Genomic DNA, 27160 nt, shown 5'->3' on the forward strand with positions numbered 1-27160 from the left:
AAACAGTTCCTAAGAAAGCAAGATTTGTTACCAAATGATGTTGAACAAGACACATTTGGAATATATTAATGTCGATGATAATCGGTTTTCAGAAACATTGAAGAAGTGAGAAGTTTTGTTCCCTTGACGAACTAAACAATAGGCAGTGATCCCAAGCGTTAGGATATATCTGTGCCGTGCGGATCTTCCCTATCCTGGCGCGTACTGCGTACGCACAGAAACCTCACGGGAAAACGCTTCTCTAACTTAAAATATCCGTACGCCTGACATCACAGAATGACGAAGTAGCCAATAGCAGCACAGAGAAAGGCAGAGCGTGCGGATCTTGCACACGGAGCACCCGAGAACACTGATAATGCGCCATATTCCTTAAAAGTTAACCGATCCGACACATGGTGGCTAGAGGTAATTGCGAGAACGTTGTCTCACTGTCATATCTACGAGTAATAATGTCGCAACATTTTTGCAACGTTTCCATATTTTTACTTCTGGCCGTTGCTGGGTGAGAAGGCTTTTAATTGTGAACAAGCGGCAATTTTCTCAGTTTATACTGAATGCTTACGATAAAATAGGAGATACATTTTAAACATTTAAGAGAGAAATTCACAGCGAAGAGTAGTCTGCTAAACATACTGCACTGATATCATGATAATCATGTCGAACGACAGTGGTTGCTCTTATCTGATGATGAAAGTAACAAAATATAATATTACAAGGGGTATCTTACAAATTTCCTGTCCTTCTTGAAAGCAGAACTACCTATGCGATGATTTTTAAGAATAGTTTTCAGACTTAAAATCTGAAGTAAAAGAAATTTAAGAAGATACGTCAGATACACGTTTTGCCAAGACATCTGAGAGAAAATGAGTGTTAAGATTGCGACTGATATTGATACATCGTAACATTCATTCATCTGTTATTTTAAAAAATGAAAGAGTGAAATTTATTGCTTTACATGTGTCTTTGATGATTACTGAAAGAGCTTCTGTTGCAACACTTGAAACTGCTGTGACAATATTGGAGTTTCATGAGGGCTTAAGTATTTTGACCTCTTTTCCAAAAAAAAAAAACAAACAAACAAACAAACAAAAATCACTCACTGAGCAAAATTGACATTTTGCTTCAAAATTACCGAACATTGAATGATTCTATTAAGCATGAGATAAAATTTAAGAGCTTTCAGCTTCACAACACAAAATAATCTGTAACATTTTTTGAAAGACAATTTACTATTGACAGCGATCTTCAGATTTTTGAACCAATTTGAATGAGTTTTTATTGATGATTCAAGCATATGTAAATTTAGAAGATAGAAGAAAAAATGGGTCAGTTGCGCTGGTCACAGAATCGTGTTTTGATACTTGATTCTTGTAGATAAGCTAAATATAATAAGATCCAAATCGCAACTTTCTACGTTCAGTATTAACCGAGATATCACCCTTTAAAAAGTCAGGTCTTTGACGTCATCCATCGCGGTAGTGAAACCCTTCATTTCTTCCACTTAGTTTTCATCCGGGTTTCATGTTAAATAACTAGTGCAAATGTGCTTCACACCGACTGATGAAAACAAGGTGGAAGAAATCAAGGGTGTTACTACTGCGGTGGTCAAAAACCCGACTTTTCAATGGGCGATATCTTGCTTAATATTGAACGTAGAAAGTTGCGGTTTGGACAGATCTTAATACTTTTAGCTTATCTACAAGAATCAAGCCCCAAAACACGATTCTATGACCAGCACAACTGACCCATTGGTAAAATATTAAATAACAAAATCCACATAATCTTGATTGAATGGAATTTTATCAAGATTCCTTATGGTAATCAAAAAAATATTTCTAACAAGTCGAACTCGTGGCTTATGTTTATACTTGACTAGGCTGTCATAAAAAGTTCTAGGATTAGGTAATAGTATGGCTTCCTCACTCAGAAAGTTGACCATCTAATCTTGGTTGTATTTGAAGGATCGACTTATTTCGTATCCATCCTTCAAAATAAAATTATAAAAGAAGACTAATCGACCATTTTCAATCAGAGTTGTTCTCAGAATTCATAGAATTCAAACTTTTTACCTATTTAATTCTCTTTTTATTTCACAAATACATTCCTATCCTTCTCAAAATAATGTCCATAAAATAGAGTGCACTTATTCATATTTTCATTCCATTTTACCAATGATTTTATACTAAAATGTTTCAATAAATATGGTTCCAAAAAAATAATTACTCCATTCGATTTCTTCCTTTGAATAAGACTATGAGTTTGGATGTGTTCGTTTTAAAAAATACCTGAAACGACGAAGGAGAAGAAGGGACCCATTAGGCCTTGTCCCCGCAGAACATTTTCATCAGATTTGTTGTAGCGTCGAAACGCACAAAACGAACTTTGGCAATTTTTCGCAGTCACCAGCTCCACAGGGCAGGGTTCTCATGTTTCTGAGACAAGTTTGCAAGGGAAGATAAATTATTTAAATAGAATTAATAATTGAAGAGAATAATAGACTATGAGAAAAATTATTTGAATTAAACAAACATAACAATTGAGTGAACAAAAAAATAACAAAAAATTTGCTTTCACTGATTAATTTTCTTCTCATAATCGGTCTTGAAGCTCTACAAGGACCAAAGGACCCTACTTAGTACTGCAATCAATATTAGATCCGTCAGTATTTGTTGCAACTTCTTCAGTGCAACTTTCCCCTCTGACAAATTATGGGAAAACGTACCAAGAAGACAAAACCTACAGGCTGCACAAAGGATGATGTATCAGATCTGGTCCTTCATGACCTACAGTTATTTTTAACACTTCTGGTACAAATGGCAGCACTTCTTAATCAAACGGAAATATTTGAGGGGAGGTAGATACTGATATTTTCCAGTGTCTTTAACAGACTCGAAGAGGACTATCACTGATCAAATGACATGACCTTATCAAGGGATGCATAAGGCACATGGAAAATCCTTTGAAAAAAAAAAAAAAATTGAAAATGTTGCAGAGATTGAAGAAGAGCAAATCTTCCAGCTCTTCAATGTTCACGGGTTCGTAACTGAAAATTTTCAAAACTCACGAAAAAAAAAAAAAAAAAAAAAAAAAATTGGACTAGAAATGTTACAGCAGGTATCTTTCCTCTGGAACTTTTACTCTGTTTCAACCTGACGTGACTTAACTTAGTAAACTTTCAATCAATATCTCAATAAAAGAAACCCGCACACTCCTTGTGGGAAATTGCACCACAGTCTATTTTTCATTTTTTTATTGCATCAAATTCTTCTCAAGATGCTGATCAAAAGTTATCATTGTGCCAACTTTCTACGATGCACCGTTTTTGCACAACACGCTCGTCATTATTCAATTATTCGGCGATAAAGAGTCAGAAAGATTCCTCATTTTGACACTCGAATGAACAGTCAGCAGTGTGTCAACAAGGAAACTAGGGGAACTCCAGCACCGAGCGGCAGACTTGTCTCGGATTCCGCTCGCCTTTTTGCTTCACCATCCAAATCAGTTTCATGAGGAGCATAAGAACAGAAAATTCGGAGAAAAGCAGTGGACGTCAAACGGACGAGAGCGGGAGGGAGATAGCCCCAGCCAGAGTAAGCAGGAACAGATAAGAAGACAGACCCGCGCTGTTTACCCTTATTTACATCAGGTCTGTTCTTCAATACCCTGTTCTTTTTGACTCTTTATCGCCGAATAATTGAAACTTTTTGGGCGTGAAGTGCAAAATCTGTGCATCAAGGAAAGTTGGCACAATGATGACTTTTTATCAGCATCTTGAGGAGAATGGGATGCAATAAAAAAATTAAAAATCCATCGTGGTGTCCTTTCCCATAAGAAGTGTGCGGGGTCCTTAAAAATTTGGAGCGTACTCACTTGCATCAACTTTTATTGTAACGAGCTGCATTTCAAAGCCTTTACCTCTCCATCCTCAGTCGTTTGTAAACTAAAAATTGCGTCTCCGATCCGTGCGTTTTTCCTGGTGTTCCTTGGTTGCCATGCTTTGATGTACTTGAAAAGTATATTATTTGTCCCTGCCAGGTCTGTATTAAAGGTGTTGGTTCTGTGTACATATATATTCTCCCATGAAGGCTTTGGTATTCATCACAAGGGATGTTAGATTTAACACTTATGAGTTGATATTTCTTGAGAAGAAAAATGAAACAATACAATCTGGGCATGCGAACTTCCGAATAACAAGCTGTTTATCAAACAGCTCTCTGAGTTGATTAGCGATGTGTGGTAAACTTTGGTCCTCCAGCTCAGCTGCTGCTTTTGCAACTGCGAATTGCAAGGCATTTGAGTTTGGAAATCGATGACCACAGGAGAAAGCAATTATTTCATTGTGAAGGACGGATGGATCAATGCTGATAAAAGGCTGGAATGGAATATCACCCCGTAATTTGCTCAAAGTGACGGCAAGAAGGTCTCCATACATGCGATGGTCTCCAAGCGTACCTCCTACATTTGGAGCAGCTAAGGTATTCGCAAGAAGTTTGACTAGTTCCGGGTGCAACTCACCTTTGTCGGATGCAGACTCAATAAGAGTAGCACATACTCGCAAATTGAACTTGAGCGAGAATTGGTGGAGCATTTGCTGCGTTGATCCATGGTCAGAGTCCCGTCTGATGCCACAAATCAAAATAATACCAAGATAATTAACATAATCGTCCCACTGTGAATCAAAAAGATTTTCCAAGTAGTGAACTGGGAGCTGATGTGAAATCCAGGTTAAGATGCTTTCATGTAAGAAGTATAAACAATCAGTTTTGGATGCTTTCTTCATTAAATCTAGATATAACTGAAAAATTTCAAGAGCTTTCACTGCCAGTTTCTCATCCTCTGGCTCTGTTTCAAAAGTGGTATCCAAACCATTCTGATTTACAGGCTCTAGGCTAATGTCAGTATTGCTCTCTTTGGCGGCACCAAGAAGGATGTCTTTAATTTCAGAGTTGAGACTATTTAGAATATTGAAACGGTTCAATGAATCTTCTTTGTAGATGCAGTCATTGCAATCGCTTTCAAGCTTTGCGTTGGTTGTCTCGCAGTAATCTTCATTACTCACACAATCAAGAATATCCACACTAAATGACTCACTTTTGTCGAGCTGAGAGCGTTTGTCGGCGTCCAAAGGCTTCAAAAAATAGCTGTTGGTGTGAATTTCAATTTCATCGCATATGCTTAGTCGCTCTTTATTTTCAAAACTCAAGGAGTCAGGTGAACTAGCTTGATAACATTCATTGTCACAAGTATTGGGTGGGTTTTTTTTTACCTCTTCTATGTGGTTGTAGCTCATGTTATCGGACCTATAAATGTCAGAATTTGTCATTGTAATGATGCTTGACTGCTCCTCAAGTGTGTCATCAGACTGGATCCAAGTTCGATTATCTGATGTCTCCATTTTCATGTTTCCTCCATTCACTACACTTGTCTCCTTGATTTCACTCACATTCATTTTCTCCGACGACATCATTCTCTGAGAGTTAATGAAGTTCTCAGACTTACTTTTAACGATCATATCAGTTGTCAAGTTTGGAGCTATCACTTCTAAACTAACCAATTTTTCTTTTTTCCTTGCTGACCTAATAGTATTTCGAGAGTTCACACCAACGGACACAAAAAAGTCTAGATTTGTTGAGAGCAAAGACTTCAAATGGTTCATAAATGCTTGACAATAATTTTTGTTGAGATGGTGAATTTTGGCAAGAGCTTGGAAATTTTCTAATTCCGTACAAACACTTTTTACCAAATCTACATTGTAACAGTTGTGAAAGCACTCCAAAATGTAGTGCAAACTTAAAACACTCGGAGATGGGTCAATTTTGGCGAGAGGTACAAGGTTGTGCTGAATAATCTCTGAAGGTAAATGAATTGAACAATACACAGACGTGCTCAACTTGTTTTCAGGAAACGTTGGAAAGTGCTGGTACGCTACGATTGGCACTAGCTGTGGAGAATCTATTATATTGTTTTGTGAACCGTAAGGGACTTTCAAAACTCGTTTGCTACTTGCTTTGATTTTAATTCTGATATCCGAGTCATCTGGAACAGGTGGAGTGCCGAGTTGTCCACTTTGATTAGAGCCCCATCCCCAAATTCGTCCCCTGATTCCATGGCCAGCGTAAAATCTGCCCCACAACAAATATATTGAATTGGAACAGTTGACAAAGGGACATGGAGTATCAGGTTATCAGAGGATAGTTTCAACTGATTATTAATTTGGATTGGGCTTGGTAGAAGGACCGCTTTCCGCGTCCCATCACCCAGCTGACCATCAAAATTTTTTCCCCAAGTGTAAACTGTTCCCTTCTCATCAAGAATTACAGAATGGTGACAACCACAACTAATGGCGATGATTTTTCCTAAAACATTGGATGTGTCGACCAACATTGGAGAAAGATGGATTGCACTTTCATCCGGTGATGCAGAGGAGTCAAGGGTTGGAAAATCTAATTGTTGAGCTTTCGGCTCAGGAGTAGGCACACTGCCAAAAGTTTCACTAAAGAAGTCACCTTTACATGAACTTTCAGTGTTATTAGTGCTGCTGTCGTCACAGGTAAATTTACTTGCAAACTCATCATCTTCTGGCTTAAAAGAACTTTTTAACTGGAAAGCTTTTGACCTTTTTTGTGCCTGCGTTTGTGACCTAAGTACTTGCGGACTTGAACCCCAGATATACAGTCTCCCAGCCTTGCTTAAAGCAAGATTGTGGAAGTATCCAGAGGAAATTTGTGTGATTGGCTCAGACAGACCATAAACCTCAATTGGAGTAGTTCGCTTAACTGGAGACCCAATTCCAAGTTGACCAAAGTAGCTGGAACCAAAAACAATCACACAACCTTTTGCAGAGAGTGCTATTGAATGTGCATAACCACCAGCAGCTTGAACAATAAATTCACAGCTAAGGCAAGAGACAACCGTTGGGACAAGGACATCTTCAATAGAACCATGACCAAGCTGGCCATGGACACCCCAACCCCATGTCCACAAGAGCCCATTGGCTGATATTGCCAGTGAGTGATACTGCCCTGCTGCCACTGATATGATTGATTCTTCACTTAGAGTTTCCACGATACGGGGTATGGGAGAGTTCTTCAATCCTCCTACTCCAAGCTGGCCATAGTTAGACAGGCCCCAGCTATACACACCATTGCTAGTCAGAGCAAGTGTGTGATATCGTCCACAAGCTATGCTGTGTACATCTATTTTAGGAAACGCAAACCAGGGAATTGGATCAGCTTGTGCTACAATCATGGCTGGTCTCCTTCCGAGACAGCTGTGTCGATCCTGACCCCAAGTGAAAACGGTTTTCTTCAGAATAGCTGCACCATGTGCCAGCCCCGCACTGAGAACAACCTTGTTACTTAGTTTAATTAACATTCCTTTTGATGGTGAATTGTGCTTTAGACAAACAAAGTTGAGAGCATCAAAACTATATGAAGTGCTTTGCGTTTTGTGCAGTAACTGAAGCAATGTGAGTAGAAATATGGTTATCCAATTCTCGATGGGGTAGTTCACTTCCACTCCAATCTGAAAAAAAAGATAATGGCTAAAGGCTAAACATATACTTCTTAAAAATTCTCCTAAATTATGAAAACGATTTCTCACTTGCTAGGATTCATCTCTGATTTTTCTACTTCCTTCAGAAAATCAAATTTCGATAGTTACTTATAACTACACACTCTCACGAGTAATGAAAATAATAGGAGTATAAATAAGGTAAAAATGTGAAGGTAATAAGCATGCCAAAACTGTTGTTCGGCAATACGGTAGTAATCCTACTGCCTAATCTGTAGTCTATGAATCTGACATTCTAACAGCCAGTCACCCACAGTTGACGTTCCCGCCTGAGAGAAGAAGAGAGAGTGGGGGAAACAGCAGCGATCCAAGATGAGAGAAGAGAGAGAATAGTAAGAGAGAGTTCTATTGAGCATCAAGTTGCATCCCGTATTCACATTTTCGTTGGGAATGTAAGTGTTGAAGTTTTCTCCGATTTGTTCATTGGTTCTATCATGTGGTTCATTCAGGAGTTTGCAAGGTGGCCATCCGGCCGCAGTTTATTTCTTTTCGACATGTATGTTCTCCTTTATTTCACCTTCCCCAACGAGCCTTAAGGGCTAGTTCTGGATGGCGTTTGAGTTTAGTAGAGATTCCGTCTTGGCCCGGAAGGCTAGGGCTGACAGGAAATCCTACTGCAGATCATCAGTAGGCAGGAACTTGTGACAGATGCGTATCTACTCTCAGCTTTGGTGGAGAAAGAAAGAACTTTAATTGCCTTATGTATTGACGAATTCTGCCTATCTGACAGCTGAGTCCCTATAGTCTTGTAGATAGAGACATGGGCTGCTGATGGAAAGGTCCCCGGTTTGCGCCCAGGAGCAGAAATGTTTTGATGCCATTTGCATTCTACGGGTAGTCATAAATGCCGCATATGGCCAAAAAAGGAATATTTTTTCCATATAATAAGAGTGATACGTGCATTTTGACGCACGTAATTGAAAAGAATAAGCTTTGGGACCTAAGGTCCCTGCGTAATGGTACACAGAAACCCTAATGGGACCTGGAACATCCAATGACTTTTCTTTTTCCTTGTAGGAAAAAACAGACTCCAAAGATAGAAATTAGTGTAACATAGTAGGCAAACATAGGTATGAAGCTTTACATAGAATAATTTTGATATTCCATATTTGTATTTTTTTGGTCTTTATGGTCGTCATTACTATAATTTCCTTATCCTAAAAATAAAAGAAGAGAAACTATGCAGATTTTCCTTTTGAAAAGTGCAATGCCCTGAAATTCTAAAAATTTTCAAATTTTTCTTGGTCACGAGACTCGACAAATAATGTAAAATAATAATTTTAAAATAAGTATTAATCCATACAGCTTCATAGAAGGGTGATTGAGCGATAAAAGTTAAATTTGCTGTGCTATTCTAGCAGGGTCGTGGGCCTTGCATCAGAGGCGGCACAGGTCTCCGAATAGAGTCGGCAGAAAGGGAATATCAATGCTCCTGATTGCGCACCAGACAGTTTTTGATGGAAATGGCAGGATTTTCTGTTAGCCCTGCCTTTGGAGCTCAGGACGGAATCTCTGCAGATCATTTAACTCGTTCCAGATTGCCTTTTAGAAAAGTAGTTTTCTTTTTTCTTTTTTTCCTGAGTTTTAGTGTCCTTCAACATTTTTGGTGTCCATAGACACACACTTTTCTGTACTCACTTAATCTCTTCATTGTCCATCTCCACTATGTAGCATGTATGTCTTAAGTGTTGAGTTTACCGGAATAAATACTTTTGAATGTATTCCTCTTTTGTCATAATTTAGTCCTCCAACAAAAATTCCCTTGTGAACAGATTTTTACAGTAACAGGGACGGATTAGTATTCTAATACTTTCAATCATACATGTAAGCTCCAAGACCTCCTAATTTTGCGTAACTGGTAACGCTTAGTTCCAGCGTTCTACCGGGCCGATTTTCATGATTTTTGCGGCTATCGACGGGCAATTGTCTGTAGATTAGTCAGTTCTATTCAGTTTTTCAAAATATGACCCAGGTTTTTTTATATTACGTGGTAAAGTTGCGAATTCTCCCATTTAAACAATGTAAATTTATAAATTTTGTCATAGTTCGTTTGAGCGTTCTACCGGGCCGATTTCCATGATTTTTGCGTAAATCGACAGATGATAGGCCCTAGATGAGCCCGCTCTAATCAGATTTTGGAAATAGGACCCAGGTTTTTTTACAATCACGTTATAAAAGTGAGTGAATTTACAGAATGCTCCGGGACTGCTACCGCTATGCGCGGGAGGATGCGCAGTGGCCGAGGGGGTTGCGCAGTGGCTGTGTAGCCTGCGCATCAGCTCTATACTTATGTACACAAGATTCACGGATAATTCCATACAGTGGACAGTGGCCGAGTTGTCTAAAACGTCAGTTGAGCCTGCCGATGTCTTGATGGGGGATCGATTCCCGCTTGAATTTCATTTTGAAAATATCTGTTTGTCCCAATTCGTTGTTTTACTGCAATGGAGCATTAAGAAATCATTGAGAATCGCATCCTTTTGCCTTCTCATTTTTTTCTTCTTTACTTATAAAAAAGAAAAATCATTTCATTCTAAAAAGTAAAATATACCTCATGTCGTAATTTTTTAGGGGAAAAATAAAACTAACGCTGATAGGAGGGTAAAAATAGGGCCGCAAAGCGGCCCATTGATGGCGCGGAGCGCCTCCAGGGGGTTGGGCCGCGTAGCGGCCAGGGGGCGTAGCCTCCTAGTAAGTACTATAAAGGAAGTTAAGATCAGGGGAGTTCCCAGAGGAACTAAATGAGAAAAAGACTTACTATTAAAATTAAACCAGCCCAAGAGATTAAAGGACATTTAATCATTCTGAGCTATAAATGGTGACCCAAGGCTTAAATTTCAGGGAATTTTTGCTCCAAAAAGGTATAGTTCCGTAAAAAAAGCATGTTGAATTTTTGAAGGAAAAAAATTGAGGCAGGAGTTAAGCCTGCTGAATTGATCCTACATGTTAGGAAGGTGTTTTTAGCCGCAAAATAGGGAAAATTACTTGAATCTTCGCAAATTCTACATAATCTGTGGAAAAAACTGCAAGGATTGCCGAGAATCCTGATCACATGCAAGCAGCCGTTAAATTTTAACAATTCACTGCAAATCACAAGCACCCATTGAAAATCGCAAATACCAACGAGTGCCTGCCGAACACTGAAATACCATCCAAAAAAGGTTCTGTATTTCCAAAGTGAAATTTTAAAATTGAACTAAACCCAAACTGGTTGTCTGGTTCAAACCTTTTGAGGATTTGTACAGCCCTAAAAATCTTACAGTGAGGACTGCTCACTGCTGGCTGATTATTGAAATTGATAGACAAAGAAGACACAGGGGAAATGGAATGCTCCTATTGTTGGAAACCGATGGTTCTTATACATTAAGAAGGCAAATGATGGACTGACTAAAGCGTCGTTCAACGGTTACCGTTAGATAGCCTATTATTTACCTCTTTTGTCTATTGCGAGCATCAGCTTCCACTTAGGATTGAGCAGCCAGTTACACGCCTTTCCCGCAATATCTCACATTAGCTGAAGTCCACTCATTAAGAAAAAGAGAAAAAAGAAAAGGTCAGCCCTCCCCCCCTCCTTCCAATAAAGTTGATGTCCAGGATACAGTGTATGAAAAAAAGAAAATAAAGTCGAATGTTAAGTCCATGCCGATTAAATTTTTGCTTTTGTACGTAGGTACTTAGATACAAGGATTTGAATAACCTTTCACACTTACATCGGTAGAGAAGACAAATTTTGATTGATTAAGGATTTCTCGTGGCTGCTGATTAGATTTTACAAAATTGAACATAGTTTTCACTAATGGCCTGATGCAACTTCTCGTTGGATTGAAAAATTCATATATAGACTGAAAGAAATAAAAAATGACGAAATTACAGAAGTTGGTTGGTTCATTTCCAACTGTTAATTCATACAAATTTGAAATTAACTTTAGAGTACTGTTTAAAAACTGAACCTAAGATCGTATTTTCCTTCATGGAATGCATCTGCTAATCCTACAGACGGAGAAATAGGGCTGAAGTTAAGCTCAAAGTTTACCTTGAAAACTTATTCTTGAAACATCTACAGTACAAAAGCTGCTATATCTACATGGTGTCTTTGATTCTCGCAAAACAAAACTTTTGTAAAGTTCTCTGTAGTGTGAAGAAGGATTTCAGAACAAGTTCACTTATTTTTACTCTTGAGATATATTAATGCTAGGGAAAAACCAAAATAGTGTTGAAAGGTACTTATTCTCAACTTTCTGGTACGCTACAGTTTTTTTAAATTTGGTCTTGCCTTTGCAGAGAGACCATGGATTTTCCACATCCGCCTCTCCATTTACACTGTTGCTAAATTTACTCCAGTGCTGAATTAAATAGCCACTAATTTCGTTCCAGCCTCGAGTGATTTTGGCAAAGAAGTAAATGGTCAAAAATGGCTCTTTACGAGCTTAAACAACTTTTGGATATTATATTTTAGCAACATATGAGAAAAATTTGTCTTTTTAGTTCCGAAAAATCTGTTTTGAAATAAATGTGAGTGTATTTAAAATTATCATTTTGCTGTGCGCAACGTCTTAAAACCGGCTGCGCCATGACCCCCCCCCCCCTACCACATGCATCAAAAGTGTGATTTTTTTCACACCAAATAGGCTCTTAGATGTCTTTCGAGAGAGTCCAGTTTTTCCCATTTGGGCGCATTTCATAGCCAACAAACGCATTTCCGCCTGATCGGCCAGTTTTCCCCCATTTAAACCAATGTAATTTTTTTCGGAAAAGGGATGGGGGGGGGAGCTCTGCAGTAAACTATAGGATTAACCTGGAAAGTTCAAATTTCGCTACTTTTCTTTTGGGATCAAATGGAATGGGAAAACACTGAAGAGCTAAACTTATCGAACTTTTTGTTTTTTGAAACACCCTGATGCGAGCACATCTCCAACTGCCTCATCATAGATTTTTTGGGAATTTTCCTTATTCCGTTATGAGAGTTGTTCAGCAACTACGGCAGATGGCAGGAGGATCGCACGCTTGCGTCAAGTCTTGCGTAATGTCAGGACTCCAGCTTAGGGTTCAGGATTTTGGAGGATCCCAGCTTGGGCCTGTTGCAAACTTTTGCTAGAGAAGAATGAAGAGTTGTTTCCTGTAGATAATGCCTCAAAAATCATGATGAGCACATCGGCAAAGTCTGAAATGCACTCATATATTCACAATCTGCGTAAGAAATTTGCGTTATTTTGAGCTCCCCGCTTCAAAAACGATACTACTGCACAGGTGAACATTTTGTTAGAGGAGTCGCTCCATCGTCGGCAATATTCATCATGGCCGACGCTTGCGCAGTTCCTCGCGTAATTCGAGGAGAGTTCAAGGTCAATCAAGGCGGGCGAGGAAAATATGAACGTAAACACGCCAATTGTTATCTGGTTTAATCCTGTTCAGGTGTTATCTCGTCCCATCACACGTGTTTTGGCGGACTGGCGTCGGCCATGATGAGTATTGCCGCCAATGGAACGACTCCTCTAACAAAATGTTCACCTGTACCGTAGTATCGTCTCCGAAGCGGGAAGCTCAAAAAACCGCAAATTTCTTACGCAGATTGTGAAGTTATGAGTGAATTTCAGACTTTGCCGATGCGCTCACCGTGATTTATGAGGCATTATCTGTAAGAAACAACTCTTAGTTTTGCTCTAGCAAAAGTTTGCAACAGGCCCATACTCTTCCCCCATCAGTCTTGAACTGAAACTCATATGGGCTCAATTTGTGACACTACTTCTAAGTTTTTCTGGCTTTGTTTTTTCTGTAGAACGATAAGGACCCAGAAGTATTCCACATGATTTATAGGCACAGTCTTGTGCAACAATAGGAAGGTTCCAACACGGGGTTTCAGGAATGCCAAGGACACTAAAGATGATCTTGGAAATGAGAGGGATGAATTGAGTCAATGAAAATATCGAGAGTATTCTTAAATTCACAGCAAAAAAAGGTTATCTGTTGGAAAATTTTGGGATGAAAAAGTTTTAAAATTGGAAGAACCAAATTGAAAAATGAGAAGGCTCTCCTGCAGCCTTGTTTAAAAACGCATATTCAAGGGCTCAAAAACTTGTTTGTGCCATAGGGCAGTAAAAAAAAACTGTGCTAACAGCAACCGAATAAATAGCACTATTATTCACTTAATTCAGAACTTTTTCTCCCTCATTATTTAGACATGTATAAAGAATACACCCACCTCAACATTATAAAAAGTGATGAAAAATTCTCATTACTTCCATGACCAAAAAATGTAGACGGAGAGAAAAATAGTTCTATGCATAGAACTATAAAATGCAAATTTCTAGCTTCGATAAGATAAATGTTTTTGCATCATTACAAAGTAATTTACATAGATTTTATTAAGGAATTGATATCCAAGGATAAAGAAAAGACCTTGCAAAATTTCTGACTTGACAGAATTCCACAATTTGTAAAATTATACTGGAAATGATAAGTTATTACCTGCAGTGTTGGGACAGGCAAATGAAGTAGATTTGTCTGAATGAGCTTCATGTATTCAAGGGCAAAAGACTTTTTGTGGATTAGTATATCTGCCAGTGATCTATCTGTCACAACATCCCAGAATCCATCATGAACTGAAAAAACAGGAAAAAAACAAGATTTTAGGAAACAATAGGAAACATAAATAAATGGATGAATAAAAGCAATATGAAGATGAGATCTTAACAGAGGAAATGAATAAAAAAGTTGCATAAAACTTGAAAACAAAAAATGTTGATAACTTCTGCAATAATCCTAAATGAGGGACAAATGCTAGTAAGAATTTTAGAACCTGCATTTTTAAATCTGAATGACAGAATAGAAAGGGTTAATTTTTATTTCATCTCCCAAACGTTAAGTGAGCATACTAACATTGAAATTGATTCGCTGGGTGTTAAGGGAGGCTCCTCAGTTGCTGAGTATCAAATTCTCCGCTAATACTTCATTCATTGCAAGGAATGTGTATGCTTTAATATCATTGAAATTTTTACTGCATATTCTTTCTGCAACTTTACATAGAAAACATTCTGGAATATTACATATTAGATTTTTCTCTTAGACACAGATTAGCTACAGAGATTTTGAAACACACCAACAGAGCCCTTGCTCCCATTCAGCACCTTAATGAGCCTGTTGCAACCTTTTTCTAGAGCAAAAAACGGGTTACATCATACAAAAAATGTCTCAAAAATCACAATGAGCGCATCGGCAAATTCTGATATGCTCTCCTAACTCCACAATCTATGTAAAAAATTTGCGGTTTTTTGGGTTTCCCGTTTCAAAAACGATACTACAGCACAGGTGAACATTTCGTCAGGGGATTTGTTCCATTCAACCTCTGCTCAATAAGATACTTCGCAATAATCAACATGATCAACGTCAATCCACCAAAACACGAGTGACAGGACTAGATTCTAACCACCTGATAACAATCAGCGTGTTTACATTCACATTTTCCTCACCTTGAAGCTGTTGAGAGATATCCGCCTTGCTTGGACTTACACTCCTCCCCATTGCGCGCAGAAAGGTCGGCTATGTTGAATATTGCGGAACATTCTATTGAGCAGGGGTTGAATAATACGACTCCTCTAAAAAATGTTCACCAATACTGTAGTATCGTTTTTGAAGCGGAAAGTTAAAAAAATGCAAAATTCCTACGCAGATTGTGAAGTTAGGAGTGCATTTTAGAATTTGCCAATGCGCTCATTGAGATGTTTGAGACATATTCTGTAAAAAACAACTCTTATATGTGCTCCAGCAAAAGTTTGCAACAGGCCCATTGTAACCTATTTTCAACAAAAACCAACTGCATCAAGATCCCTCTCAGATTTATTTTTGAATAGATATCAAAAGAAATAATACTAATACTGAGCAATTTTAGTCAGCACATTATGCTATACAAGGGATCCTTTTTGAAGGGCTAATGACCCTGAGGTATATACCACAGCAAATAGTTAAGGGTTCCAGAGAGTATGGAAGGTTACCTTCCATACTATCTGGAGGGTTCAATCCTTGCAAAAAGGAAGAAACCTATTTTGAATTTTACTAAAGTTTCCTACGACATTCAATTGAACTTCATTTTGAAAGTAGGAACTACTGTTTCTAGCTCATCCATGAAAGTACTAATCTGCATAAGGAAACTAAAATCACATGCATTGTTTAACTAAAATGAGCCAAACATAGGGGTTCTTTATAGTAAAACACGGCAAAGTGCAGCGTATTTTTTGCCTCAGTGATGCAAAGTATCACAATGAGGTGATGGAAACCGGAAAACGTTTGTTAATCGAAAATTGCTACCCTCCATCTCTTATTGACCAAGAGTTTCACAAGGTTTTAACATCGTGTAAAAGGAAACAAACTGTGCCTGCCAAACAACGAAATCTGGATTTTGGGAAGTTAATTTCTTTGCCATATGTACCCTTTTTATCTGAAGTGCTAGCTGGGATTTTAAAATCTTATGGTTTCTCTGTGGTTCATAAGCAGTATAATAATTTAAATTTTCTTATGTCTAAATTGAAATCTAAGCTTAAGGATGAACAGGTACCGGGAGTAGTCTACCATATCAAGTGCCAGGACTGCGAAATTGGGTACATTGGTCAGACGAAGCGGGTACTTAAAAAGCGGCTAAATTCTCATCGATACAATAAAAATGAAAAGACTGCATTACATCGGCACGAAGAAAATTTAAATCATCAGTTTGACTTTGAAGGGGCTAGGATTTTGGCCACTGAGAAGCACGATTTTTTGCAGTGTCTCTTAGAAATGGTCCACATCCTCAAGATGAGAGACCAAGTTTGTAATTCCCGCGCTGACGTCGATAAGCTTGGCTTTGCCTATCATCAGTTCTTTTTACCAGAGAGCGCTGATTGATAAGTGCAGTGTAATCTTTGGAAGTGCCGGCTTGGCTGAACTTTGTTTACCTGTTTTCAGTCTTGCCTTGCTGTTAAGCGGCGGCTCATTTATGTGTTAATTTTAACTTTTGTTTTTGGTTTTATTGCGGTTGAAAAAGGGAATGTTAACCCCGAAACGTCCCGTCAAAATCTTTTTTATTTACAACCTGTACCCCGTGTTTTCTCCTCATTTCATTTATTGTAAAATATAGTCCATCGACCCAGGGACATGGACTACCACCTTGAACTGCTAAGATGGTACGCATGTTTTCTAATTTTTTTTCTTTTTTATTCATAATAAAAGTACATTTATATTACATCATATTTTCAGACCTTATGGGTCTTTAAAAAATTTTACTCATCATGTAACTAACAATATTACAGTAATGAGCCACTTCCATTGCAAAAAAAAAAAAAAAAAATGCAAAAATTGGTTAGAGAGAGAAATAAAAACGAAACAAATCAAAACATGGAAGAACCAAAACAGAACAGACAAGAAAAACAATGCAAAAATGGCAAAAAGTAGCTATTAATAACGATGTAAGACTCTTACTGCTAATAGAAACCTTGATCTGAAGATGCGGGCCAATATTGCCACCAACAAAGGCCAGTACCGGCAATACGCAAATGAAGGTAATTAAATTTTAAGAAAGTCTAGGGTGACTAAATCTTGTGGTTTTCTCCTCTTTAAACAGCGCGATCCCCCGCCCCGTCAAGGAGCACAAGGGCTTCCGGATTGGGGTGGGAGGACAGACGCTCTTGGTATCGGTTGTGTAGTCCACTAATGTAGAGTTCAATTTTATGTTTCCCAATTTCGAAGGGATAGCTTCGTTACTGAGATACCACGAAGCATTTATTATTTTCCTTAGTGTTATCCTTAGTGAATCATTTCTATCTATTGTATGTTTGACTTAGCTGCAGGCCCGAAATTGGCATGCATACGACCATATTGGTCTTTTCATTGTTTTGAAGAGGAGAATTTTTTTTACAGTTTTGATTTGAAGCGGTGTCCAAATAGCCATAATATTTAGTGTACCTTCATTTCAATTTGTTTTCTTGTATTGAGAATAAGTTGTTTATATCTTAATTTAGAGTCAAGAGTAAGTACAAGACTATTTGCTGTCGAGGCAAAGGGGATAGTTGTGTTGTTTAAAATTAAAGGTTCAAACACATAATCTTTATTTGTGAAAACTACATTCTCATATTTTGAAGCATTCAGCACAGTTCTATCTCCGTTGGTCCAGTCTTCAATGTCCTATAGCAAACTTGGCTAATTGTTTACAGTTTCCATATACATAGGAAGCGGTTTCTTTAAAGGTAGAGGAGTGCTCATGTAGTTTTTGTCCTTCATAAGGAGCTACAAAAGCGATTGACTGATATAAGGAAAAAATACACAAGAGGAGTTCAGAAATAAGAAATTAAGTGAGTAGTCGACATTATGAGGGAAAATCTTACGTTCCAGAAATTTAACAGAATTTTCAGAGATGATACTCTCTATCACATCTGCAACATCTTCAATCAGGCCTCGTTCACACAGGAAATATTTCAATACTGGAAATAGGAAGCACTTGCCGACTGTTTGTACTGCATGACATTCTCTATAGTATAAATCTTCACTTAATAGTTTTCTGAAAAATGAAAAACAGGAGAGATAAAGATCACACACAACAACAACAACAACAACAAAAATCTAAGCAATGCTTTTCAAACATATACACTTTTGACTCATCAGCTGTGTACGCAATAGGTTATGGGGAATGTGATGCATTGTAAACTGGGGCAACCACTCGTAATTTTGAACCGAAGATTTTGCGAGCAAGGCATGGATATGAACTCAAATTCATAATGGAACGTTGAAGCCAAAAACATAGGATTGTAGACATTAATATGAACTCGCAACTAAAAACCCAAATAAGCCAGTTACGTGTAGCTATGGTGTCGTTGCCTTGACCGGACTGTGCTGTGTTGCCAATTGTTGGAGCGATAGGTTACTTGCCCGGATGTGGCTATCGCCACTCATGATACATACATGTTTATAGCTCGCCCTGGCGCTTTATGACATCTAACCTCCAATGTTTCCTATTGAATCACATCCCTTTGAGTGCCCCAAAACCCAATACCCGAAGGGGTTGTTGATGTTGATAATAATGACAATCTGAAAACTTTACGTAAATAAGGGGATAAACACACGTTGTCTGGGCTAGAGGTAAAATAAAAAAAGCGCCTAATTAAACTGAAATTTTAATAAATTCTCAGTTAGAGTTCAAAGCAACCAGTTTACTACTTGACTTGTGCTTCTTGAAAATACTTCAGCGATCCTTTTGCCTTCATCTGATTCTTTAGAAGCAGAGATTTCGTACATAGTTTCGCAGAAGGTAATGTAATTGAAATGATAAAATTAAAACAGAGGTTTTGACCAAAGGCCACAGATAGTCAGGGAATTCTGAAATTTTGGGGCCTTTAAAAATGAAGAAATTATGGAAACCCTGGTTTTCGCCCGATATGACATCTTACATCAAGCCACTGAGAAACGTTCTATTTGCAATTTCAATTTCAAGCCTCTCTTTTACAGTCCAAAACGCTACTTAGAGCTATTTAAACGTATAAAATGCAATTCTTACTGAAATGTAGTTGAGAAACGCCTGTTTTTCAGACAATTTTTGGATCTCGTAACAGCTCTACTGCTGCAAACTGATGCCTCTTTTTGAGACAGTCTGTTTATGGAACCATTTGGCCATTGAATAGTGTTGAATTAGGAGGCATTGAAATTTTGTCCGTTGACTAAACTTTGATTGAAAGAAAAAAGGAAAATTCTAAATAATCTCATTCTTTGCATACTTTTTGAGAGAAATTTTAAATTTTTAGGAGGAATAACAACTTATCTGCCACAGTAAAATCTTCTGTAAAAAGCAGTTGGGTAAACGAATAATAATCCAATAAATTGTATACTTACAAAGACGTAAATAGATACAGAAAGTAGACTGAGTTATTTAATTTGAGTCAAACTTACAGGAACTTTTTTAAATATTTTGATTTGTCGTGAGCACGTAGTATTTGTTCAACAAAAGCAAGAATACAGATCTCAGCCAGCCGACGCCTTTCAGGTGGGCTAAGCTCCAAATGAGTGAGTGATGTTACAAATGTGATGAGTTCTTTGACCAGACCTGCTGATGCCAGGCGCAAAGCTATTTCCAATGGACTTGTCTGTTAAGGATGAACCATAGAACATGTCAATGACAACAAAAGCGATTAGACTGAAAATCCAATAAAATCGCAAAGATTCAGTTCAATATCAAATTTTAATGGGAATCTTGGTAATAATACCACAAACTGACATCTTTCATATAATATAATAAATAAATCATATATATATAAAAAAATACAGGATCAAGGCTAAAACAAGTATCCTGTATTGTGTGTTTCTTGTTTATAAAAAATCGGGCTACGAAAATCTCTGCGATTTCTGCATACGTTTCGGCGCTTCATGGAGGCCATCTTCAGTGCTGCTTCTTGAAATTCACGTTTAAAAAATAAGTACAGTCCTGACGATAAAATTACACACAATTGTTGTGTAGTATGTAGTAGTCGTTGAAGTATACTAATAAACGTTAAAACTCCTAGCACTAAGTTACTTTAAAATAAAATCTTCCACGCACATTGGAAACAGAGAAAAAACAGCAAGCTTGCTAACGCACAACGCGACGAACATGGATGCCGATAACTGATCCCAGGCATAAGGAGAGTAAACAGACCAACGGATTTCATCTTGTCACGATGGACAAATGGATGATAACGTTCCTTTGAAGATTGCTGCTGATTTGTTATGAGAGTTGTTTGACAGCGACGGTAGATGAACTCGAGGAACACACTTTTGTGTCATGCCTCCGGTCATACCCATGACAGCGTTTAAATGCCAGTTGGATTTTGCGGCATGTTAAGTTGGGTTCACTGACAAGTGTGATCTGCTAATGAGGTCTGAAAAGACCCAACCCGGTAAAGATCTCTCATCGTGACTCCAACTTAATATTTCAATGCAAACTGCCTGAGCTGAACACTCTCCCCCTCAGTTTTGTACTGGTACTCATTAGAGTTAAAAAAATTATTTTTGACTCTAGTTATAATTTTTGGAACTTCTTGGCTTTGCTTTCCCCACGAAATGGTGTGGACCCAGTACCATTTCTCCACCTTGATACATACAGTTCGGGCCACTTTTTAGTGTTTTTTTCTCATTTATATTTACTGTATATTTTCTAGTTGGATCAATTTTAGATTCTATGAAACCATTATTATCAATAAAATTATTAACCTTTTTTATCAACATCCTCCTCTTTCATAATGGCAATACTATTACTCTTATCAACATTTATTACGCTAAGTTTGCTATCTGCTACTTTCCTACTGATTGATTTGATATCCCTGTTGTAGTTGATAATCTCTTTATTACATATTTCTAAAATTTTGGTCAACTTGGTTATTTTTGCGAAAAAGTTTGTCAGCGTCATAAACAATACTATTTCTTATGATATTCTGCTTATCTCTATCCACAGTAGATATAACCTTTTTGCAGTTCAGTGGCAATTCTACGTTATTGATACTAGATTCATTAAATTCATTTGGTATTAGATTCATTTTCGGAGTATTCTATCATGGTGGAGGGATTTTAAATGGTCTTACATTCTTGGATGAAGAGCTATGTCTGGCGATGCAGATTCTTTCAAAAGCAAATTCCCTTCAAAGAGGGTGGAAGAGGTTTGTTACACTTACACTTTTTCAGCAATCGTCATTGGAATCTCTCAGGTCATATTTCATTAACCAAGACCATCCAATGCATAAAGCTGTGGTTCACACAGACAAGAATCTAACTCCTTTGAATCTGTCGTCCGAAGATTTTACGGGGCTCTGATGTAACACATTGGAGCAGAAGAAAGAAAGGACTACGTTCAAAACGGGCCATTTGGGGCTCGGGGCGGATACCTTTGAGACTTGCCCTATTCATTAACCTAACAATGCCCCATCTTTTCCCAAAGTTTCAAGCCCCCCAAAAATTTTGGGGAGACGCGGCGGGGGGTCAAAGTTAAAAACCAGCAAAATTTTCGCGAATTTATTACTCGAAAACCAAGAAGTTTTGGAAAATGCGGTTTAAACGAGCGTATTCAGCGTGACGAGAGCTTTCAGAAAATGTATAACATCATAGGGTTTTGTCAACTTCAGCTCGAATTATCGCCTCCGAAGCGCCGGAACGCTCAAAAAAGACCCCTTATTTTTTCACGTTTGGGCCGATTTAAAAAAAAGCCATTTTTTTATTTTCGTGAAAAACTGATATATTGTTCCTGACTCTCTGTAGCCCCTCTAGCTCTTTACCGCATGCTGGGGAAATGTTTTGGTCGCGAGTTATGAGAGCGGAAAGGAGCGAAGGTCGGGAAAATCGGCTATTTTAAACTGCGCGCGCGGCGTTGATCGGAGGGAAAACGTCCCCTCCCACTCAGTTCGGCGAATCACACTCCTCTGCCGACCTCGCATTGTTGCCACATGTCTCCTAATCCGTCACCGCGCGCAGTTTAAAATAGCCGATTTTCCCGACCTTCGCTCCTTTCCGCTCTCATAACTCGCGACCAAAACATTTCCCCAGCATGCGGTAAAGAGCTAGAGGGGCTACAGAGAGTCAGGAACAATATATCAGTTTTTCACGAAAATAAAAAAATGGCTTTTTTTTAAATCGGCCCAAACGTGAAAAAATAAGGGGTCTTTTTTGAGCGTTCCGGCGCTTCGGAGGCGATAATTCGAGCTGAAGTTGACAAAACCCTATGATGTTATACATTTTCTGAAAGCTCTCGTCACGCTGAATACGCTCGTTTAAACCGCATTTTCCAAAACTTCTTGGTTTTCGAGTAATAAATTCGCGAAAATTTTGCTGGTTTTTAACTTTGACCCCCCGCCGCGTCTCCCCAAAATTTTTGGGGGGCTTGAAACTTTGGGAAAAGATGGGGCATTGTTAGGTTAATGAATAGGGCGAGTCTCAAAGGTATCCGCCCCGAGCCCCAAATGGCCCGTTTTGCACGTAGTCCTTTGGGAATCTAAAGCCCTCCATGGGTGCCACATTAGACACGTGCGTCAGGACCACATCTTTGAACTGCGTAGAGGTCAACTATTCCCAGAAACAGAAACTTTTATCCTTGCTATACAAGATCAGATCATAGCAACTAAGAATTATTAGAAGTTAATCATCAAAGATGGGTCAGTCAGAGATGACAGATGTAGGAAATGCCACCATTTCCTCGAAACCATCAAACGCATCTCGGCAGGATGTAAACTCTTATCAGGCAGGGCATACATCAACAGACATAACACAGTGGCGAAGTACATAAACAAATCGCTCTCGACCGCAAGCTTCATTCAAACTCGAGTCCGTATTTTAAGTATTCACCGGAGACCATACTTGAAAATAGCAACTTCAAATTGTACTGGAATCTCTCAATCCAAACTGATGAGGCCAATCCACATAATAGGCCTGACCTTGTTCTCCTTGACAAGATCGAAAAAACCGCGTTTTTCATTGACATTGCAGATGGCAACGTAGCTCAAAAATATTCTGAAAAAATGGAGAAGAACACGCCTCTGGCGCATGAAGTCAAAAGGCTTTGGAAACTGGATGAAGTCCGAATTGTGTCTTTCATTATCTCGACCACAGGTTTAACACCTTACACGTTCGTGGATAACCTGAAACGGTTACAGCTCCCCATTTACATGCATATGCATGTCCAAAAAGCTGTGATTCTTCATACATGTAACATCACCAGAGCTTTCTTGAGTCTACAACGAGCAGCATGGTCAATGTGAACTGCTCCATTACTAAACATGTTTTTTTGTTTATCATAGCTCCCCCCCCCCCCCCAATATTTTGCAAAACCTGGTATTTAACTTGAATTAAAATTTAGCAAATTTTATATTCTGAAGCTATTTGGTCATTTGTTGTTCTTTTTTTCTTCCTTTCTTCCTTTTTCCTTCCTCCCCTTAAGAGTCCCCCTTGTGTAATTTCCTCCTCTGTAATCCCTCTCTTTGCTGACTTGGTTTTGGCCGGTCTGCAAAGAGCTCCTCCGAGAACACTCTTTTTTGAGAGATTTTAAATGGATAAAGATAATAATAATAACATCTAAAATAATCTTAAAGCAGCAGGGCTTTCAAGCGTTTCTCAAAATTTTTTTGAAGGTTTCGCTTTGTTTCCTGGTGATTCAACCTCCGGTTCTGGCAGAGCCCAAGATACTTAATGAGGTCTTCTTCACTCATCTGCTGAACGGGATGGTTGTTTAGGGTTTGTTCGCCCTCTTCATCCGCCCACTTTCCTCGAAATATGCTCAAAATCTTGCACTTATTCAGCCCAAATTCCATTTTAATATTTTCAGACACAGTTTCAACTATACTTAGCAGTTTCTTCAGTTGAGCTGGTGAGGAACCACAGATTTCATTATCGTCCATTATTTAATATATATATTATTGTTTATTTATATTATTGTTACATTGTTTAATATATTTATTATTCTACCTCTCTTTCTCTATTGCTAATGATTAATATATATATTATTCTACCTCTCCTTCTCTATTACTAACATTAGTAAATATTTAAATCTAAATTATATATTTAATAATGTTAATTATTAATAATTATATAAATTATTTCTATACATTTTTATATATATTTACTGTATAATCACTGTCCTCCTATTGTGGGGAGGGAGGACAGTGCTTATACTATATTAAAATACCCTCTCTAGGGGTTGCCCTATAATATAACAATATTATAAAGTTACGACTTTTTTTAAGTAGTAGTTTTTAGTAGTAGTAGTTTTTTTTAGTAGATGGTTCAGCATGTACGTGGTTCTCCTGCTGTTACTGATTTGAAAACCACATTTAGTACCATTGAGAGCGTTTGACAACGGGTTAAGGCACTTGCAGAACCATACAGCACTCAGGGCATCACCTTGAAAGATACCTCTGAAGATGTTTATGTATTCCGTTTCTAGGTGTCCATCTGCTGTGCATAGTTGGATCTTATTTCTCCATTTCTTCATAACAGCAAAGGAACTTTCGTAAACCGTATGAACTGTATGAATTTCTAATATTCGAAGAAGCCAGGAGTGCGGTATCATATGGAAAGCTTTGCGATAGTCTATGTAAGTTGCATGCAAGTTTTGACGGTGTTTTTTGGTTTGTCTCATCACCACCCCATGGATTATCAGCTGTTCTTTACATCCTTTACTCCGCTTTCTGCGCCCTTTTTGCTCCACGGCCATGATATCATTTTTAATAAGGTGCTGGTTTATCTTACTGCAGATGGCTGCTGATATAATCTTGTAGATGGTTGGAAGGCAGGTAATTGGCCGCTAGTTAGCTGGGTTTTCTGTGTCTTCATCCTTTGATTGAATGAATGTTCTCCCCTCTGTTATAAATTCAGGTGCTAACTCAGGCTCCTGTAGGATCTTGTTTATCTGCTTGGTCAAAAAAGGGTGCGTGACTGTTAGTTTCTTGTACCAATAGTTCTGCACATGGCCTGTGCCAGGACACTTCCAGTTGTGGGTGTTCTTTATCGTTGCGGTCCGTTCCGCTGTTGTTATGATTATGTCGGTCATGTCATGTTGATATCATTAATATTATTACTGCAAAATAGAGGCCTATCACCATTCTATCATCCTGTTGTAATCAATATTCATGTTCAATATATTAATATTCGATGACATGTCAATTTTCTCAAAACAACCTTCATAGATGAGCTCCTGTAATCTACAGGGTATCCCAGGATTAAGGAGTCAAATTGAAGGAGTAATTCTTTGAGTCAAAAAAAGGACGATTATGTAGTATAAATTTTTTTCCAAAGACGCTTCCTCTGGGGGCCACGGCCCCCAAAGTTGGAGAAAAAAAATCGTCTTCCTAACATTGTGACAATGTTTATCAACTAATGTTAATGAAAATTGGTGAATGGGGGTAATTTTTAGCGCTTTTTTCATTTTGGACCTCCTAAAGAGGAAAAAGCATTTTGAGGGGGGTTTAAGGGAGGTGTTGAACCTAAAAGTGGCCAAAATTAATGTTTCCGGCGACCAAAATTGATATTTGATGGCACCACTGGATTCAGCGTTGAAAAATATTGAGAAAATGTGTTTTGCACTCTTTCACTATGACTCATCATTTTCGAGATAATAGGGACTGAATGAAGCGCAGGTGGGCGCGAAGGCAGTGGGGGGTGGCCCCCAGGGAAAGCGTTTATGGGAATAAAGTTGTACCACAAAAACGTCATTTTTTTACTCAAAGAATCGACTCCTTCAATATTCATATTAAATCCTGGGACACCCTGTAAATAAGAAAAGAGTCATTGTAAGGAAGGACCGGGGGAGGGGGGGGGAGAGAAAAAAACTTTGGGCTAAAAAAGAAATAAAATGTTACCTTAGCCAATTTTAAGAAATTAATGGCTCGATCCCAATTTCCAGCTGCAAGTTGGACATTTGCAGCAGAGAGTAGAACATTTGGTCTGTCAAGACTAAAAATTTTTGTGATCCATTCCACCTTTTCCAGTGACTCGTCTGAATCAAGAAGCTTTAAAGCACTATCTGATGGATGGTTCCTGTAAACAGATAGAAATATGAGAGACTGACAAAGAATAAAAATAAAATTCAGTAAGATACAGATGATATAATCATTGTCTTAGTTTAGATAAAAGTGACCAAAACTTTTACAACACTTAAAAGCAACTAGACTGCAAGGTCCCTCTATTTAAATCTGATGGATTTACTAATTTGTCTAATTGATGATCCTTTGAGCAGTTCAGCAATTTCAAACTTTGCTTATAGAGGGGCGTATTGCTTCCTATGACCTTTTTCTGGTAATTAGTGAGTTAACATATTTGTAATATTGGAGGACAATTCCTCAAATTTTTATGATCATCTAATGATTCTGTGAGGCCCCAGAGGCCAGAATGAAAGATGCATAAACGCTCATTCACACAAAGAATAGAATATATATTTTCGCTTCTTTAGGCATGAGCGCTCTTCTACCGATAATTCAGATTTTTTTTTGTCAACAAGTCACATCCATAATTCAGTATTTAACCCACAAAACAGGCTGTTTAAAAATATTCTGACAAATTGTAAGTAAGATGTAAGGAGGAGGAGGGGAAAATGTAGTATATACCTCAGTAGTCTATGCTGTCATCTTTATGTAATGCGCATTCATTGCGGCATATCACAGTTATTTGATTTTATAGGATTTTGCATTGCATGACCCCTCCTAACCATACCCCGCTTAGGCTGTTTTCCATTTATTCTGGGAAATCTTTGTAATCAGTGGCGATTAGACCATTGATGACCACAGTAATGCATGTGCCATTCCTGTCAAGTAACTTCAAGATGAGTGACTCTTCCCCAATTTTCTATACATATAAAGTCGCTTTACAACGCACTCGGGCGTTCTACGACACCCAAACGCCACATATGCCTGTCTTCCCAGAGGTTCTCGGGCAACTGACACCGCAACATCTCTTCGTCAACCCCCTGCCGCCAACCCTTTACGGGACGTCCCCGTCGCCTCTTCCCAGGTGGTACCCAATTCTAAAACTTGTTTGGGCAACCTCTCCTCCGAAATTCTTTGCACATGTCCATACCAGCATAACTGCCTGGACATGACGTCGTGCACGATATCTTTCTCAACCT

The 27160-nt window shown here is 38.3% G+C and overlaps 1 protein-coding gene across 1 annotated transcript in view; it reads right to left on the bottom strand.

Moving 5' to 3' along the window:
• Window positions 1-246: 246 nt before the first annotated feature.
• ca (RCC1 and BTB domain containing protein claret) overlaps window positions 247-27160 on the bottom strand; it is a 73867-nt gene continuing 46953 nt past the window's right edge. Inside the window, 7 exon segments of the mRNA XM_019056386.2 lie at window positions 247-6099; window positions 6102-7524; window positions 11283-11414; window positions 14038-14171; window positions 17922-18094; window positions 19477-19670; window positions 25899-26076. Of these exon segments, the coding sequence (XP_018911931.2) occupies window positions 4124-6099; window positions 6102-7524; window positions 11283-11414; window positions 14038-14171; window positions 17922-18094; window positions 19477-19670; window positions 25899-26076 (4210 nt within the window). The 3' untranslated portion in view covers window positions 247-4123.

Source organism: Bemisia tabaci, chromosome 1 (genome assembly GCF_918797505.1).
Source record: "Bemisia tabaci chromosome 1, PGI_BMITA_v3".
Lineage (NCBI taxonomy): Eukaryota > Metazoa > Arthropoda > Insecta > Hemiptera > Aleyrodidae > Bemisia > Bemisia tabaci.